The following is an 18,200-nucleotide window of genomic DNA, read 5'->3' as shown; positions in this document are numbered from 1 at the left end:
CTGTCCAGCCGCCTGACCGAGGCCATCACTGGCTTCAGCCTTAGGTCCCTGCAATCTCTAAAGGTCAAGCTCGGGACAGGGAGCACAGCAGCGCTACCCCCTCCCTTCCTCACGACTACCAGCAGCGGGACAGGAGTAACATCTGGCCCTGCCCTTGGGGCTTAGCCTGAGCCAGGATCCCCACAAAGAGGATTAAGGGAGCTGGGTGAGGGAGGGGCAGCCCAGGGGCTGGAGGATGAGCAAGGCTGGGAAGTGCAGGCGGTCGCCTGGTTTGGCCCAGTGGCCCCGAGGGAGCCAGATGGTGTCAGCTTCGGACAAATGGAGAAACCTTGGGAAGGTCTCGGTTGCATCCCTGCCTGGCATCCCTAAAGGCCAGGAATAGAGGTGGACGGGTCCCGACCTGAATCCCAGGTCCACTTCTAACTGGCTGTGTGAACCTGGGAAGGCAGTCCCCACTTCTCAGCTTCCTTCTCTATACAATGAAGAGGAAGGCAGGACCAGTCTGCTCTGAGGAGTCAATGAGAAGGCACATCCAGGAGGCCACGCTCAGTGTCGGGCACGGAGGAGGTGCTCTGCAGGGACGGCCTGTTGCCTCTCTCCTGTCTGGAGGTATTTTCAGAAAACATGGCGGCCTTGGGTTGCACCCACTGTTCCTGCCTGATGAGGCGTACATCTTGGCCCCTCCTCCCCAAGTGCTGGGGTAGCCGGGCTCCCCGGAAATCTGTTTACCCACATTCCCTTCAAAGCTGACTCTGGACGGTCTGAGCAGCTGTCCCCACTGGCCACAGAGGTGCCCTCACATTTATGGATACAGGCCACGTGGCTGGGGACAGTCATAAGCTTTGAGCTCCTTCCACGTGGCTGTCAGCCAGCGGGCTCCTAAGCTTGGCAAATCAAATTGCTAGCCCTGGGCCTGGCCTCTGCCCAGCTTGGATCCTAGACCCTTACCAGGATGAGTTAACTTCAGTTTCCTGGATTCTGCTGCACATCTGGGCCCTGGCGTGCTCTGCTCCACATGCTCAGGACACTCTTGCTATCCTCGGGTGCTGGTACAGGTTATCAGACCCCTACAGACAGACTGGGGGTGCCTTTCCTGTTTTCTGCAACCTGCCCCACCACCAAGATGGGTACCACTTCCCTTCTCCGTGTTCCCTCCACCTTCTCATGATCTCCTCAGCTGTCTCTTCCCACAGCTATCTCCCCATTGAAGAGGGAATCTTTCCCATCTTCAATTTCCCAGGACTTAGCAGAGGGGATTGTGCATGATAACTGAGAGATCAATCAGTGTTTATTTGGATAGATGGATAGATGTAATAGAAGCTGAATAAATGCTTATATGAATGAATAGATGAATGGATGGCTGTAAAAAGAGCTCAACAGATGTTTACCGAAGTGAATGAATGAATGGATAAAAAGGGTTGAAAACCTTCAAGAGTCTCTCTGCTTTACTTATGATGGAACATTTACTCTCAAAAGTTTGGAACTCTTCGAAGTAGGATCATGTCTTTCTCATCAAGGGTAAAGAACACACGTAACCCCCCAAAATGTGTCTCCCCATCAGACTAGATTCCCTGCAGGTGTAAGCCTGTCAGGGGTCCATGCAGACGGGTCCTCCCCTCCAGCCGCAGCCCAGCACATGAGTCCCCAGCCATCCTCCCTGGGTGTAGGCACAGGCCGGGAAGACACAGACTCACCGTCAAACAGCCCATCAGGCTCTGCTCAAAGGGCCGCTGGAAGGCTCGCGGGTCTCCACACCAGTCCAGCAGCTCCGTGGCGGCATTGTGGAAGTTGGCGGGGTTCTGTAAGTGCTGTGGGAGAGGGAGAGGAGGCAGCGTGAGGCTCCAGAAGTGAGGCCAGTGCAGTGTGAGGGAGTCCCGGGCAGCAAAGACCCCAGGTTTCCCTGGGGAGGAGGCACACAGGATGGGGCAGGCAGGATTAATGAGTTCTCTCAAACTCCTCATTCACTTTCCCCCTGAATCTCCACTCCAGCCTGCTTTCTGATGGGATGGGAACTGCGGCCCCATTGCAAAGATGGAAAAACTGAGGTCTAGAAAAGGGCAATGACGTTAGATATTAAAGTGTTTTCTGGATGCTGGCAGTAGGGGTTAGGAAGCCCTGTAGGGTTCAAGAGGGTGGTGTGTGGCTCCCATCCTTGGAGCTGGTTCTCCCTGAGTCAGGACAGACTGGCCCTGGAGATTCCTTATTGATGAGCACCCCCCACCCCCACCCCCTGCCTCGCAAACCACCACCATCACCACAGCCCAGGTCTGCATGCCACCTGCTCTGGCTCCAGCAAGCCCTGCTGGAGCCAAATAGCAGGAGCAGGGGGCACAGAAAGAGGCCTCCAGGCCACACCCAGCTGGGAAGGTGCACTCAAGCACAAGGCGCCCAGGTGACTGTCACGTCGTGATGAGGTGCATGTGGCTCAGCCATTCCTGTTCCCCTCACCCAGGATTCCTGGGCTCAGGGATGCTGGCGTTGCTGGGAGGGGCCCCTGCCCGAGCTCAGGCCCCACCCAGTTATGGGGTCTAAGTCAACAGAGGCTGAATTCTGGTGCCAAGGCTTCTAGATTCTGCTTCAGAGCCAGGCCATGGGGCTGACGGGGGGTGGGGGGGAGGGGAGGGGGCTGCTGCAGCTTTCCCTTCCTTCTTTAACGCTGATCCGAGTCTTCCTAGGCCAGGCCGAGTTAGGCATCGAGTCCAGGGTCACGGAGCATGTTGGGGCAGAGTTGGGACTTCAGGGCTGAATGTGACTCCCTGTGAGGTCCCCAGCAGGACAGGCAGAAGGTGTCCACAGGGGGTGGAGTAGAAGCCAGCTGCAAAGGGGATCCCCATGTCTTTGGTGCCGGGAGAGACTGGGAACAGCAGCTGCCCTCGGACCAGTGACTTGCTCCCACCCTGCAGTGAAGGTCTGTCTTGGAGCCAAGGCCGGGAGGGGTCTCAGGAGCTGCCAGGTCCCAGAACTGCATGGCGAGCAGGATATGCTGGGGGAGCCCCCTGTGGGGCTGGGGCCCTGGAATCACACTGTCTTCACCCACAACTGTCTACTGACCTAGGGCATCCTCTCCGGTCTCAGCCTCAGTCACCCTACCTGTAAAATGGGGATGGCAGATCATGGCTTAGTGGTGGGGATTTTTGTTTCCTTTAGAGTTCCATGATTGCTATTACAATGTGGTTTATGAAAGGCCAGATTTAAAAATGGATGGTGGAAAGAGAAATGCATCTGAGTATTTTCCCTCTGTGGGAGCAAAGGGACAGGGAGAGGTGAAGGGGGGAAAGAGGGCAGGTGTGCAAGCTCTCTGTCACGGGGCCGTGGTGAAGATTAAACAAGAGGAGGCTTACACGGCCCCTGGCAGAGTGCCTGGCACGTGGGGCTGCCCTTGGCCCTGACTCTGTCTTCCAAAGGCTCCTCTGGAGGAGCAGCTGCACTCAGCACCTCCTGCCCCGGCTACACACACACACACATACACACACATACACACACGGCTCTTTCTGCAGACAGAGCTCATTGCATATGAAGATAGGAGGATGTCCATGGCTGGAAGCAGACCCTCTGAGCAGGCAGCAGTGGGCCCTCTGACTCCCGTGTCCTCTCTAAAACCTGCCCCCTCCAAGCCCATGGGCAGCATCTGGTCTCCGCGTGGAAAGCCATGCAAATCGGTTAATCCCCTGCCCAGCAGCCTCCCTCTGCTAACCAAGTTATTCCGTTTATTTACGTGATGTCACACCCAATTAACAGGGTCAGCAACCGCCGCATGGTGCTCTCAGAGTTGCCCACCCACAGCATCCCATCTTTGACATCCTTTTTTGGGGCTTTAGGCTTGCAAGGGGTCTCCAAGGCCAGTCTCATGGGTCCAGTTTTGTTTTGGCCCCAGGCAACCAGCCTTCCATATCTGGCCAGCCCACCTCTGAGCTTCTCCACTTTTGCCCCAGCCAGCTCATGAGGTCTTTGATCTGGGCTATGGGAGGTGACTCGTGGGTGCAACTCATTGGTACAAAAGACCTCAGGCATCCCATTTGGTAGCTACTGCTCAGTGGCTGTGCGGCCTTGGCCAAACCTCCACCCGCTCTGTGCTCTGTCGTCCATTTAGAGACTCTGAGGTGGCTGAGGGATGCAGTGAAATGAAGAGGACCCCATCTCAGCCACTGAGTCTCACAGCCCTGGATGTATTCCTGAGATTCAGATCTCTCTTCTGCAAAATGGGATGGGGACAGCGTGCAGGGCTGCTGCAAAGTGTAGAAACAACATCCGTAATGGCATCCCCATTACAGAGCAGGTGTCAGGCAAGACTGCTATTGCTCGGTACACTAGGACCTCTCTATGGCTTCTTGTTTCTCCTCCAAGCTCCCCCAGAATAGAATTAGTGCCCCCTTCATCTCCAGAACACCCCAAACTGGCATGAGGCCAGGTCCATGCAGAAATGGTTTGTGAGCAGTTAGCTGCCCAAGGCATGCTATGTGTATAGAGCAGGCCAGCAATCTCGTAGCTTCAGACTAGGTCCCCAGTGGTACTTGGAGGGCCAGGACTGGGTGGGGTGAGCTTGGCAACCCTTTGATGATCTGGGGATGGGAGTACAGACGTGAATCACAGGCAGAGTCCTCCCTGGCTGCGGCTGTTACTGGATACTAACAGCCCACCCCCTGACCAGGAAGCCTGCTCATCTCTGTAATTCCTCAGAAGACCTTTCTGGGCTATATCCACTGGCCACTGAATCTGCTAGAGCAGGAGCTGGGGACACCAGTGCCCAGATGAAGTGATGAATGCATCTTATCAATCCATCTGTGAATCAAATGACCCATCCATCCATCTACCCATCCATCCATCCAAAAATGAATCAGTTCACCCATGCATCCATCCACTTGTCCACCTACCCATTCATCCATTCTCTACTTTATCCATCACTCACCCATCCATTCATCTACCTACTTATCTTTCATTCCATCCAGAGTTTATCCAACCACCCACTTATCCATTCGTTCATCATTTCTTTATCCATCCATCATTTATATCCACCCACCATCCACTCACCTAACTGCCTATCCATGTGTCCACCCATCTATCCATCCATCCATCCATCCATTCCCTTAGCTACTGATCTGTGATCACCTACCCCACCCCCATTCTTCCCCAACATATTTAGGCCCCACCCTGGCCTGGACTCTGCTGACGTACGATGAATACAGCTCATCTTCTGCCCCTGAGGAACTCAGCCTGGAGGGAGACCTGATGCACACCCTGCGGGGCTTACAGTTTAAGGGAGAAAGAGCAGGATGGGAGCGGTAACTGGGTGCCCAGGGAGCACCAGGGCTCAGGAAGGGGAAGTGCAGAGACTCAAAAGGGCACCTGAGGTTTGGGGAGGCTGCTGTGCAGGAATTAGTCGATTGGCATGGCTTTGCACGTAGAGCCCAGATGTGCCTGTGGGGACAATTTAAGGCATGTCCTAGAGAGAGCACCAGTTCTCCCAGCACCTGAAGCTCAGAAAGCACAAAGGCAGCTGAGCCAGAGGTCTGGAGAGAAGACAGACAGACGGCTGGGTGCTCGGGGGCTGGCAAGTGCCAGCAGTGGCGAGAACCAGGGCGGGTGGACAGGGAGGGCTGCACTGTAAGTCAGGCAGGGTGGAGAGTCGGAGGCTCTGAGGCCCCGATGGGAGCCACAGCTCCACCAGCCAGAGGAAGGCACAGCCAACGCATGCATCATCCTCAGAACATGCAGACCTTTCTCTTCTGATCAGTCTAGGGGATGTCTGAGAATCAACAGTCTTCAGTCACCACGGCTGCCCTCTGGGGCAGCTGAAGAGCAGACAGACATCAGCGCTGAGCTGTGTCTGACTGGAGATGCGGGAGCAGCGTGGAGGACGCAGGGAGCTCTGGACATCCCAGGGGCATCTGGACAGCCTGCTCACCCTCACAGATGAGCCACAGTCTGGCCCAAGCACAGAGCTATGTAGTGTGTTTGTGTGTGTGTGCATGCGTGCAGACATGTGTGTGTGGGGTAGGTCAGGCGAGGACAGTGGAGACGATCCCTGGCTTTTAAGCAGCTCCAGGACCCAATGACTGGCTTGCATCACGATGCCCATTTACAGACGATGGGAGATGAAGTGGCAACTTAATCAAGGTCAGGAAACCAGCGAGTGGTGGAAGGGAGACTCAGGCTTACTGACTGGTGAATCTGAGTCCATGTGCCGCGCTTGGAGAGGCTGCTCCTGGGTGGGCTCTGGACCCTGCTGGACCCCTGGGTAGCCCAGCGGGTAAAGGGCTCCCTGATTATTGCAGAGAATCAGATGCAGGGAGAAAAGTCAAGTTGTGAGTAGGTTGTAGGGGGAGCCGTTTGCCCAGCAGCACACAGAGGGCTCGGGCACAGGGGCTTGACTGTATTACTGGGCGTGGAGCCTCTGACAGCTGATCCCTCCTGGGCGGGAGAAACTGGGTCAAAGGCAGAGCTGGGAGAGAGCCCCACGGAGCCTAGAGGAGGAGAAGAAGGAGGAGGAGGGATGGGCAGGGGAGGAGGAGCCCATCGTCTGGTTTCTATTCTGTGACCGTGAACAGAGGCGTAATTGGCGTTTGGGAGAGCTGTTCGGCTGAGTTCAATCTGTAACAAGTCGTCTTCAATTTCCTCTCCGCAGACCCAAGGCCCCGGCTTCCGAGATTGCTCTGCTTGATGCTAATGAGAGGACGCACATCCCTCATCCCCGCCGACTAGCCTCAGTTCCCCTGGGCCCTGGGGATCGGGGAGGGCAGGCAGGGTGGGGGTGGGGCTGTGAGCTCTGCCCCCGCCTCCCCTGGGGGGTCCTGAGGCTGGAGGCCTACACTGGGTCCCCAAACTGCCAGCTAAGCCCACCTACGCCAGGGGCCTCGTCCCAGCACTCCCCTCCCCTAAGACATCCCCTGTCACTGAGACACCAACGACAGCGCCCCCCAGCACAATTAGCAGATCATCTGCCACCAGGCCAGGCTACGCGCTCCACTCATAATGTCCTCAGAGCATCCCATGAGGATGGCCTTACTGGACCCGCTTGATAGGGAAAACTGAGGCTCGGAGAAACAGGGCCAGGCCTGATCTCAGCGATCACACTGTGGGTACACGGAGGAGTGAGGATTTGGGCTCGGGTCTGTTTGATGTCAAAGCCTCTACTCCTTCGCTCTATCTCCTCGTTCCTGGAGTAAAATATCACCGGAGTCTGTGCACGGACATGCTGCCTTTGGCTTCAGGGAGCCTGAGCCCAGAGGGAGGGCGCATCACTCCTGATCACCACTAGGGGGCGCCTGCCTGCCCAGGCTCAACCAGGCTTCTTAAAGTGGGGACTTCCGAGCCCACTGTGAAGGGTTCCCTATGTCTGAATAATCCACACAGAGAGCGTGTGTGTGTGTGCCAAGTCGCTTCAGTCGTGTCCGACTCTGTGGGACCCCATGCACTGTATCCCTCCACGCTCCTTTGTCCATGGGACTCTCCAGGCAAGAATACTGGAGTGGGCTGCCATGCCCTCTTCCAGGGGATCTTCCCGACCCAGGGATCAAACGCCTGACTCTTTTGTCTCCTGCATCGGGAGGTGGGTTCTTCACCACTAGCGCCACCTGGGAAGCCCCGGCAGGCAAATCACCGCTTACGCTTGATGTGAGCATAGGCAGGAGGGGGAGCTCGCACCCTAGGGGACGAGGCCCTCCCTGAAGCAGTGGGGCTGCACTCTGTGACTTCAGGCGACAGCTCTCTTCCCCATTCTGTGCCTCGGTTTCTTTTTCTGTAAGATGATTGATTTTCCAAGACCTTTCCTTTTCTATTTCTTTACAAAGAACCACTAGAGTAGAGAGGCGGAGAGCTTGGGTCTGGGAGGGACATTAGGCACTTCACTGCATCCTCATAGCAACCCAGAGAGCACAGCGGAGCCCAGAGAGGGCATGACACTGCTTCAAAGTCACACAGCTGGGAAGGACAGGGAAGGGGTGAGGCATAGCTGGCATTTGAACCCAGCGGAGTGATTCTAATGTGAGGCTGGTCCATGCCAGTTCTCAGGAGGTGGGTGGTCAAGGAGCCTCAAGCAGTCGGGCCTTGCCGACCATCACCTCCACCCAGCATCTCAGGTGCTTACTACACAGTACATATCAGTCCCCCCTCCGCTCTGCCCGCCTCACCTGCCCTGCCCTTGCCAGCGGCCAGGCTGGCAGAGGAGGCGGCGGGAGCCTGGTTGCATACCCACCTGCTTGATGCACTGCAGTCGGTCGTTGGTCTGTTGGATGTGCCTGTCCATAGAATTCATTCTGGCCGTTTCGCTGGGCTCTACCCGAGAGCCATGAACGTTGTCCAGCCTGTGAAGACAAAGGACAGTGGGTGTCACTGGGGCTGTGCCAGGCCTGCCGGCCTCTGCCCCGGGGCAGCCTTGGGCTGGGAGGAGGAGCTATGCCCATGGCTGCCCAGCCCTTCTCTAGGCTCAGGGCAGGAGGTGTTCCTGGGTGTTCTTTGCGGGTGGCTCATGTAAGCACTGGGCAGGCAAGGCCAACGCACATGTCTACACGCACGTGTGTGTTGGGTGGTGGCGGTGGCCATGGCAGCCCCATCCTCAGGTTCTTGCTGCAGGACTTAGCCCGCTTGCTGTGGCTGTGTGTGCACGTGTGCGCAGAGATCGCCCCAGGTGACAGCCCTGACTGCAGCATGTATCATTTAAGGCGGCACTCCTGCCATGGGTGCCCTCTCCGCATCTCCCATGCCTTGGAGTTTACAAACCACAATTGCATGTTTCTCCTTTGCTCTCCCAGGAAAGAAAGAGGGTAGCCATCAGCACCACTTCCCTTTTCCAAACAAGAAGACTGAGGTTCAGAGAGAGGAAGGGAGTTACCTGGGGTGGCACAGGGAGCCCGAATTGGGCCCCGGGACTCTGACTGCAAGTTCCTGGCCGAGTGGTTGGGGCACAGGGCTGTCCCACTCAGCAGGCTCACTCTTCCTGAATGATGCTGGGCCTGGGGCAGGTGAGCATGTGTGTGATGAGGTCCCCTCGGTTCCGCAAAGCCCGTGGAGCCCCCAGGCTTCTCCAGGGAGGCCACGAGCGCAAAGGCAGAGATGGAGGAGAGGCAGACAGATGGAGAGAGGTTCAACTCTGGCCCTCCCGCTGCTCAGGAGTCCGGGTTCCCAGGCCTAAGCAGAAGTCTGCTCCTCACTGGCTGTTTGTCTTCCCATAACCCCAGGGCATTTCTGGCTGCAGACACCTGGGTCAGACACAAAGGACTCAGCAGAGGTTCCCCACCCCTGGCCTTCTCTGCTATCCCCAAACCTGGCACCCTGAAGGCGTTTCCTCTCTGGCCATGTCACCAAACGTCCTATCCACCAAGCACTTGCTGTGCACTGGGCCCTTGCATTCTCTCCTCAATCCTCACACCCGCTCTGTGAGATTAGAATCGCCTCCATTTTACAGATGAGGAAACTGAGGTCTGAGATCTCCCATGCAAGTGGTGGTTTGGACTGTGTCTGCCTGTCTGCTCCCATGTCCTGTCTCTCTGCCCCCACCCTGGTTCAGGAAGCTGATAGTCTGCCTGACCACAGCCTTGGGAAGAAGGCCCTATTCCTCTTCCAAGGAGCTCTTCACCACACAGCTCTTCTCAAGCACTTATTGTTCCATTTGTGCTTGAAAAGGCGACTCACTGGCGTGGTTCAAAAATCCCAGGTGTCCAGGGTCATGCTGGCATTGTCCCCTGCCCCCAGGGACCCTTCTGGAGACAGCCAGTGTCATCTGCCTCCTTCTGAAGGACTCAGAGAAGCAAATACCTATGTGTACTATCCTCTGCCACCCCTTAAAAAGCATAAAATGATAGCATTCTGCACACACTCTCCGGACCTCGCTATTTTCCTCTTAAGGATATCTCAAAGTGTGTTCCACACCAAGACATAAAGAGCCTTTTCAGTTTTTAATGGCTGCACAGCATCCCAGGCACTGATGAGTCATTTATCCAACTGCCATCTGAACGTCCACCCCGGCCAGGTGCTGTTCTAAGGCCTGAGGCCCTAGACAAGGCCCTTCTGCTCCAGGGGCTCACACTCTAGCCCGAGATGAGGCCTGCGCTAGCCCCAGATTTCTTCATTGCAAACAGTGCCAGAGGATCGCCTTTTATATCAGCCACATCATCATGTGTGAATTAATCTAGAGAACACACTCCTGGAAGTGGAGTTTCTGGGTCATTCGGGCATCTGCACTTTGATCAGTGCTTGCTGGGTTCATCTTATCTTGTAGCTCTCCAGCAAAAATGTAAAAATGGGGGTAGCATCCCCACATTGATCTCTTCTACCCTCACCCTTCCAGCGTTCTTCCTATCACACCGCCTATCACACATTTACACACCCAGATATACAACTTCTCCATCACTTATCCATCTAGATGCTTGTCTGTCCATCCATCCACCCACCCATCCATCCACCCATCCATCTTTATTCTCCACTTGTCCACCCTTGCATGCTTCCAACTCACCCAGTAAATACTTGTCAACATCGTATACTGTGCTAACTCTATGGAACATGGTGAGGTGAAAATGGAATCATTTTCTTGAGCTCATGGAACTCTTGGTCCAAGCTTCTATCTACTCCACGTCACCTTTTATATGACTATTTGTTGAACTCTTCTTATGTCAAGTGCTGGTCCAGGCACTAGGCATAGACACGGTTCCTATATCCTCACTTTACAGATGAGGAAACAGGCTCGAAGGTGGTCTCTCAAGCACCACATGGTACACAAAGAGCTGGGCCTGTCCAGCCCCCACCCAGGGCATGAGCGAACACTGGTTACCAGGGCGCCAGTTACAGACTGCTGTTTCCACAGCTAGCAAGGCAGGGGCACTGAGCCAAAGGGCCTCATTAAAACGGAGGAGCCTGAAGGGAAGCCAAAGGGAACCCCAGGTCTGTGCAGATCTCAATTCCCTGCCCACAGGCAGTAGCCAACCAGGACAAAAGGCCTGCGCTGGCCCATGTGGCCAGCAGGGGGTGCTGTTGATGAAGATAACTGCCCAGGGGGTTAGAAATCTGAACTCTGGAAATTCGGTGAGGGATCTCAGAGGGTAAAGCGTCTGCCTACAATGCGGGAGACCCGGGTTCAATCCCTGGGTTGGGAAGATCTCCTGGAGAAGGAAATGGCAACACACTCCAGTATTCTTGCCTGGAAAATCCCATGGACAGAGGAACATGGTGGGCTGCGGTCCATGGGGTTGCTAAGAGTCGGACACGACTGAGCGACTTCACTTTCACTTTTCACTTTCATGCATTGGAGAAGGAAATGAAACCCATTCCAGTGTTCTTGCGTGGAGAATCCCAGGGACGGGGGAGCCTGGTGGGCTGCCGTCTATGGGGTCGCGCAGAGTCGGACACGACTGAAGCGCCTTAGCAGCAGCAGCCACGCTGACTCATGCGCTGTCCTATCTGGAGGCCTATGTGGCCTGAGATAGCTCCTGGATTCAAAGGTGCTCAGAATATCATCGACCAAAGGTGCCTTGAGTTCTTCCACCACCTCGAGTTCAGCTGGTTTTATTCTTGGGGGGCCTGAGGACCACAGGTGGAGTGTCTAAGGCCACACAGCACCTCTGAGCTAGATCTAGATCGCAGGGGGCTTTACTCCCAGACCCGGGCTCCATGTTGTAGGAACCAAGACATGAACGGTGGGCGTGGGACACCTGTGAGACCCAGAGGGTTGAAAGGAGAGACATCACATATCGCAGGGACGACTGCAAGTAGTGTGTGTCTCAATCTATACAAGAACAAAACGTCTAGGTGGTTAAGGGGACACTCACAGGTGAGGCGACAGTTCTAAACCACCAGGATCAGTGGAGAATTGGGGCTAGTAACACCCGGAATGGATGGGCTAGTGCTTCCAGCCCATGAAGGAGGAGGGTCAAGGCCTAGAAGGCTAAAGATCACAGACATGAAGAGAAGAGAGGGTGCTGAAGGAGGCATGAAAACGGTGGCTCCCTGAGGGGCAGTGTGAGATTTTCCATTAGCTCTGCATCTGCTGTGTTCAGGCACTAGGCCAGGCCCTGTGCATTGCTGATTCACTTAATCCTAAAAGGTTCAGAGAGATGAAGTGACTTTCCCAGGGTCACACAGCTGGGACGGTGTTGGGCTGATTCAAACCCTCCGCTTTTTTAACCAGAGGCATGTTCTTTCCAATCCTCCAAGACTGGAGGTCAGAGCCTCCTGGAAGTCCCCACCCAAGACTGTGCGAGAGCCCAAAAAGATGTGCCCCTGGCACCTGTCCACACCCATCCACTTGCTTCCAAGGCCATCCCAGTGCCGCTGGGCTCCCTGCATGCTGGCTGCTGCGGGAAAGTGGGAGCGCTCAGCGGCCAGCAGAGGTCGCCCTCCACCACAGGAGCACTGCTGGGCCTGGCTGCTGCTTCCCTCCTTCCAGCTTGGACACCTCTAAACCTTTACGCTCGCTTCAAATCCTCAGTGGTGGCTGTAACTCCAGTGCCCACTGCGGCCAGGCTCCCTCCCAACTGGAGACCACTGGTGGCCAGGCCCTGGGTGTACCCACGCCTCGGCCCTTCCTGCCACGTTTGCCTCTGAATGGAGCGTGGGCTCAGGCGGTCCACCCCTGTGGTGCCTGGACCTCTGTCCTGGTCTGAGCAGCCAGCAGCCTGCAGGAGATGCAAGGCTAGTCAGTGTGGGGACCTGGAGGCAGCCCAGCTCTGCCACCCTCCTTGGTTTTCCGTCTGTAAAACGAAGCCTAGCCGGCTGCTGGCAGGTCTTCAAACTCAACATCTTAGGATTTTGGTGTCAGGAGCTCCAGCTGTTTGGAAAACGCATCTCAACAAGTATAAGATGGTTTGACTCTAGAATTGCAAAGCCTGTCTGGAGACAGGCCTGCGGGGAGCCTGCTGGCCCAGGGAACTCCGGGGGTGGTCACTGTTCCAGGGTCACCTCAGACCTCAGATGCTTCCCCTTTCTCTGTGACATGCTTTTCCTTGAAGCTAATGCTCGACTTGACTTAAATGCGTGTAGGTAGGTTTTCCAACGGTGACATCTGGGTTAGCTTCCCAGCTCACAGGGGAGTGCTTGAAAGGGCCAAGCTCTCATTTCGCACGACTCACCACTAGTAGGGGAGTTCGGGTGAGTCCAGCCTCAGGGGAGCTCAGCACAGAAGATGCGCTCAAGGAAAGCTTGCTGCCCTCAGGCAAGTAGGGCGGCTCGGAGAGTAGACTGTGGAGAGTGGAAAGGGCACCTGGGGACCACATGGTCCTGGTGGGATGGTAGGCAGGGGCGGAGAGAGGGGATGGACACAGGGGAAAAAGGATGAGTGGGACTGGAACCCACCTTGCTGGGCCTAAGGAGAGACCTGGGCCACCTCCTGGCTCCCTGGCAGATTCTCACCTGGTCTCACCTCCAAAATGTTGGAGGAGGGACATGGCCCTCATAGGCTCCTCCTTAGAAATAGAGAGTGAGTTGCTCTAACCTGCTCCATGGAAAGTGGGGCCCTGGAACCTTGGAGGCAGCTCCCTAGGGCTGGTATCAGGGGTACTAACATCAGTGTGTTTTATTTTCCCCCTTTGAGGCCAACAAGTTAACTGGTATACTTAACAAACGTGAACTCAGCCAAGAGGCTTCTGCATCTGTGTGTGCACACCCACATGCTTACCCCCTTTGCACACATGTATAGGTACATGCACACACTTGAGTGCTGACCCAGACGCACGGAGCACACACATCTCCTGACAGTTTGCACAGGCAAGTGGCGGGTCCCCAGGGGAGCCGTGTGAGCAGCGGTGTGCAGAAACGATTAAATCACCATGCACATCTGCAGCTCGGGTCCCCCGGGACGAGCGGTGCTAGCAGCAGGGGTGGGGGGGCTGTACCTACAGTTTGCAGAGCAGAGGCTGCATTCCAAGGCATCGTCATGGCCAGGGAGCTTGGAATGCGCCTGCTGCTCAGCGTGGTGGGAGATCTGGGGTTCCAGGGGATGCATCCTGGTCGGCCGGTTTACCAGCTCTCGGACTCTAAGAGGGGTGAATGTTGTGGGCCCTGGGTTCAGCAGTGACCTCTGTGTGACAGTGTCAGCCCCTGTCTGGCCCCCACCTCCCACTACTCCCCATTGATCCCATATCCTCCACGTGGGGCTGCTGCCTGCCTCTGGGACCGTGTTCTCAAGATCACACCTCTAGGTCTTTACCTCTGTGCCTCAGCCCACAATGCCTGGCCCCCTTCATCCATCAACGCCTGGTTTGGTGGTCACCCTCTTGGCTGGTTTCCCCCAGCGGAGCCACTCACTTCTGTGTCCTCAGTGCCCCATCACGAACCCCCAATTTGGTGGTACTAGATAAGGGCGATGTCTTTGCATCTGGCTCCCTCATCAGTTGAGATGTCTTGCAGTTATGGATTCCCAGAGTCTAGCCTAGCCTAGGGCCTGGTACTCAGTGGGTGCTCAGCAATGCTCATTAGATGGATGGATGGATGGGTTTTCAGCAAGAAGTCAGTCCTAATCGGAGGATCTTACCAGGGAGACTCTGATAAGCCAGGCTGGGGCTCCCAGAGAGTGATACATGTATCACTAGAGGAACAAGGATGATTCTAGGTGGTCCATGGGCAAAGATTGTACATTTTCATAGTGAAGTATTTGGACTAGAACAGTGATCACTGGCGAGTCTGTGGATATTATTATTTGGGATGAGGTTAAATAAGGGAGGGACGGCAAACCTGGAAGGATTAAAGAACCATTTTAAACATAATGTAAATGGTATGAAAGAGACGGAGGTTAAGAAAGCACTGATACAGTTGGATGCCTTCCGCATCTTAACAGTAAAGGTGCTTAGAGAAGTGTAGCAGGTCTCCAGGCACGCTGCTTGCAGGCGGAGGAAGAGGGTGATGGTGAAGCAGACACAGTCGGGGTGACTTTGTGCCCTGGCCCAGGAAAGTCAGGGAGGAGGGCAGAGGGACAGACACGAGTGGGGAGAGGGAAGAGGCAGCTCCAGGCAGCTGCCCTGGACCAGCTGCTTCCCATTCTTGGCCAGGCAGCTGGAGCAGATCCTGGGGCCAGCCTGTGGCCCTGCTCTTGGTGGGGTCCCTGGGTAGGGGTGGGCCCTGAGAGTCAGGCCTTCTTGGCAGGGAGGCTGTGGGAGGGCCCTTTATCTCCCTAAGACTTCATCTCTCAAACAGGAAGGTGTATCCCCTCCCTTCCCACTGAGCGGAGGAGCTGAGTAAGTGAAGTCACGCAGGGCACATTGTTCTGAAAAGGGAAATCCTGATTTGGACAACAGTCTCTTCCAAATGCAGGACCCCTCCTTAATTTGGGGAGTGCCCCTTATGCCAGGACTGGACAAAGCTACATACCTCCTGGCCACAGAGTTCAGACGCTCTGACTTGGCATGGTTGCTGGAAGGGTGGACCCGCTTCTCTTGATGACCCAGTCTCCCAGCACCCGCCTTCCCCTACAGGAACCCCCATTGTCAGTGGTGGTTAGTGGGACACCACCACGTACACCTGGGTATTTCAGAGGGGCCACTCCTGAGGGCGGGTAGGTACTCCTGACAACCTGTTCCGGGACACAAGAGCTGATCCAGAGGAGAGGATGGCTGACTTGGGAGGACACGTGTCCGTGTCGCTCTGACCAAGGTGCCAGCCCACTGTCCCAACCCACACGGTCCTGGGAGTCCCAGCTGCACCCAGGTGTGCTCATCTCCCTGGGGCCCATGACGCCTTAGCAAGCCCAGGTCATACTCTCGGGGTCAAAACCTCCCACCACCCTCTGGCCACACTCCAGGTCCGTGACCTTGCAGTGAACTTTCACTGACAGCTTCTCTCCCAAAAGGTGAAAGAGGGCCAGCTTTAGTCCTGGGTAAGGCTGCTGGGTTTCCTCTCCTCCCCAAGGCTATGCCGCCTCTGCTTTTTGTTTCCTCCAAATGGAAAGAGAAGCAGAGCAAGGGCTATATAGCCCACGGGGTGGCAAGAGACTGACACCACTTAGCAACTGAACAACAACAAATGAACTTATACGTCCAGACACTAGGTTCTCCACGTCTGTCAGCTTACTTTAAGCCCCAGAATTCCACTGTGATGTCCCAGTTATTATTACCATACTATCGATGAAGAAACTGAGGCTCAGAGAGGTAAAATGACTTGCCCAAGGTCACACTACTGAGAAGTAGCAGTGCCAGGACTTGAGCCCCAGGCTGGTTACACAGCCCATGAGGTTTCACTGCATCATGCTCTCCATGGGAGCGTAGGCTTCCTCAACATCTCTGCGAGGGACAAAGACGACTGTCACTGCAGAGCCAGGGAGTCACGGGCCTGCCTGATGCTGTCTGGGCTGCAAGCCTTCCCTAGGATGGCAGCGGTCACACAGCGGCCCTGACCTGGTTTTGTTTTAAGGCTCTTGCCTGCGATTCCAAAGGCTCAGATGCCATGAAGTGGAGAAGAGGGAAGGCAGAAACAATTCCCTGGGGGAACTCAGAAGACACAGTGTGGGATGAAGTTGGAGGTGGAGCCAGGGTCCCCTGACCACCAGCTGGTGTCCTATAGACGGCTGTAAACGCCCTGAAGATGCCCACAGCTCCAGTTCTGGGGACAAAAAGGTGTTCTCCACCATCTCTTCCTCACCCTAGCTCCTCGAGCCTCCAAATCCACCCACCTGGCATTCTCCAGGAGCTCCAGACGGGGTGGGGCAATGGCAGGTCCAAGGGAGAGTCAGTGTAACTAGATGGGCCCTTAAGAAGCACCCATCACACAGAAGGTGTGTGGTGTAAGGATGCCGCCCCTACCTCCTGCACCCCTGACAGGCATGGCTAACCAGTCACTGCATTCTTCCACTGGGCCCACACACGACCCAGCCAGTCATCCACACACCCTTCTGCCCAGTCATTCTTAACCACTTGGTGCCAACACATGAGAAAACCCCTGGGCAGCTCCATTTTTAAAAGGAGGGTGAACAGAGGCTCAGAGTGGGGAAAGCTTAGCTGAGGGGCACCAGCCAGTCAAGACACGAGCAGAGATCTGCATGCAGATTTCCCAGTTCCCTGTTTAGTCCTCTTTATTGGGAGTCAGAGCCAGGCTCTTCTTGAGCTGAGAGCCCACGTTCGGACCACACAGGCAAACAAGCAACCTTCCATCAATCACAGCCTCACAGCAGCTGGTGGGCAGTATTAGCCTATTTTGCAGAGGAGAAAAATGAAGGCTCAGAGTGGGTGGGTCGTTACTCCCCTATCATGCAGGACTGATATGGCTGGTCTAGGACAGCAGCTGTTTCTCCTGAGCCTGGGCTCTTATTTTTACTAACTGGGTATGCCTTCTCTTTTAGTGAGTTGCTATGAACTTAAAGATTTGTTTAAAAATTTCTCAAGAAAAGGGAGGTGGGGAACAGAGGAATCAAAAAGCAGGCATTTATTTGACTTAAAAGTGGTAGATGGCAAAAAACAAACCAACCAACACAAAACCAGTCCTCATGGCTTAGATCTAGAACGGATCTGGGGATCTGCTCAGACACATTGTTCACAGATGAGGAAACTGAGGCCCAGGGCAGGGGTGTGGGTGGAGGTACAGCAGAGCCTTGAGCCTCTGCGACAGATCAGAAGTGGGGCCAGGGCGACACTCAGGCCTCGGGAGCCCGGGGCTGCCCTGAAGGTCTCGGCTCTCCCTGCTCCATCCACATCCAGGCCCCTCCTGCAGGTGTCTGCTGAGTGCGTGCCTGTGGCCCTAGACAGCTCAGACAGGGACCTGCCCCAGGGAGCTCCCGGGGGTCTCCCTGGGAGGACAGGGTGACCGTGGCAAGCCATGCCAAACCTGATGGTGGCAAGGGTTCTGCTCCTAGTGGGAAGCATCTGTGATTTTATTTCTGCGGAAACCCCGTGACGTCCCCACAGCTCCTTGGGGATTTTTGGCCTCCCAGCTGGGTTGATGCTGGCACGCTGACCTCGTACATCCAAGCCTCTTTCTAGAAGGCCTGTGGCGCAAGGGGGTGAGTCAGCTGGGTCTGGTGTCCATCACCCTGCTTGTCATCAGATCTGCACTCAGGGACTCTCTGGGTGTGAGGGACTCAGGGACTAAGCCACCCCGACCCATGCTGGGAGGGGGGGCCTCATCTCTGGGGCCCTTCGGGGACAGGCTGGGTACCCCACAAGCAACCTGAAAACATGCTTCCTGAGTGTCTATTGAGAGACAAGGATTCACACCAGGCGCTCCACAACCGAGTGCTGACTTGACACTCTGACCATGCAAAGCACTCTACAGTTTACAAAGCCCTGGTGCCA

General features: G+C 55.6%; 1 protein-coding gene across 1 annotated transcript in view; it reads right to left on the bottom strand.

Moving 5' to 3' along the window:
- The window catches only part of ZMIZ1 (zinc finger MIZ-type containing 1), a 151,035-nt gene that overhangs the window by 104,556 nt on the left and 28,279 nt on the right, over positions 1-18,200 (bottom strand). The window contains exons 2-3 of the mRNA XM_055537375.1: positions 8,192-8,300; positions 1,695-1,808 (exon numbers count right to left, since the gene is read on the bottom strand). Coding sequence (XP_055393350.1) covers positions 1,695-1,808; positions 8,192-8,251 — 174 coding nt within the window. The 5' untranslated portion in view covers positions 8,252-8,300. The remainder of the gene's footprint in view (positions 1-1,694; positions 1,809-8,191; positions 8,301-18,200) is intronic.

The sequence above is a fragment of the Bubalus kerabau genome, chromosome 1, assembly GCF_029407905.1.
Source record: "Bubalus kerabau isolate K-KA32 ecotype Philippines breed swamp buffalo chromosome 1, PCC_UOA_SB_1v2, whole genome shotgun sequence".
Taxonomy (NCBI): Eukaryota; Metazoa; Chordata; class Mammalia; order Artiodactyla; family Bovidae; genus Bubalus; species Bubalus kerabau.
Note: the sequence above shows the minus strand (reverse complement) of the source record. Positions and strands in the feature narration are given on the sequence as shown.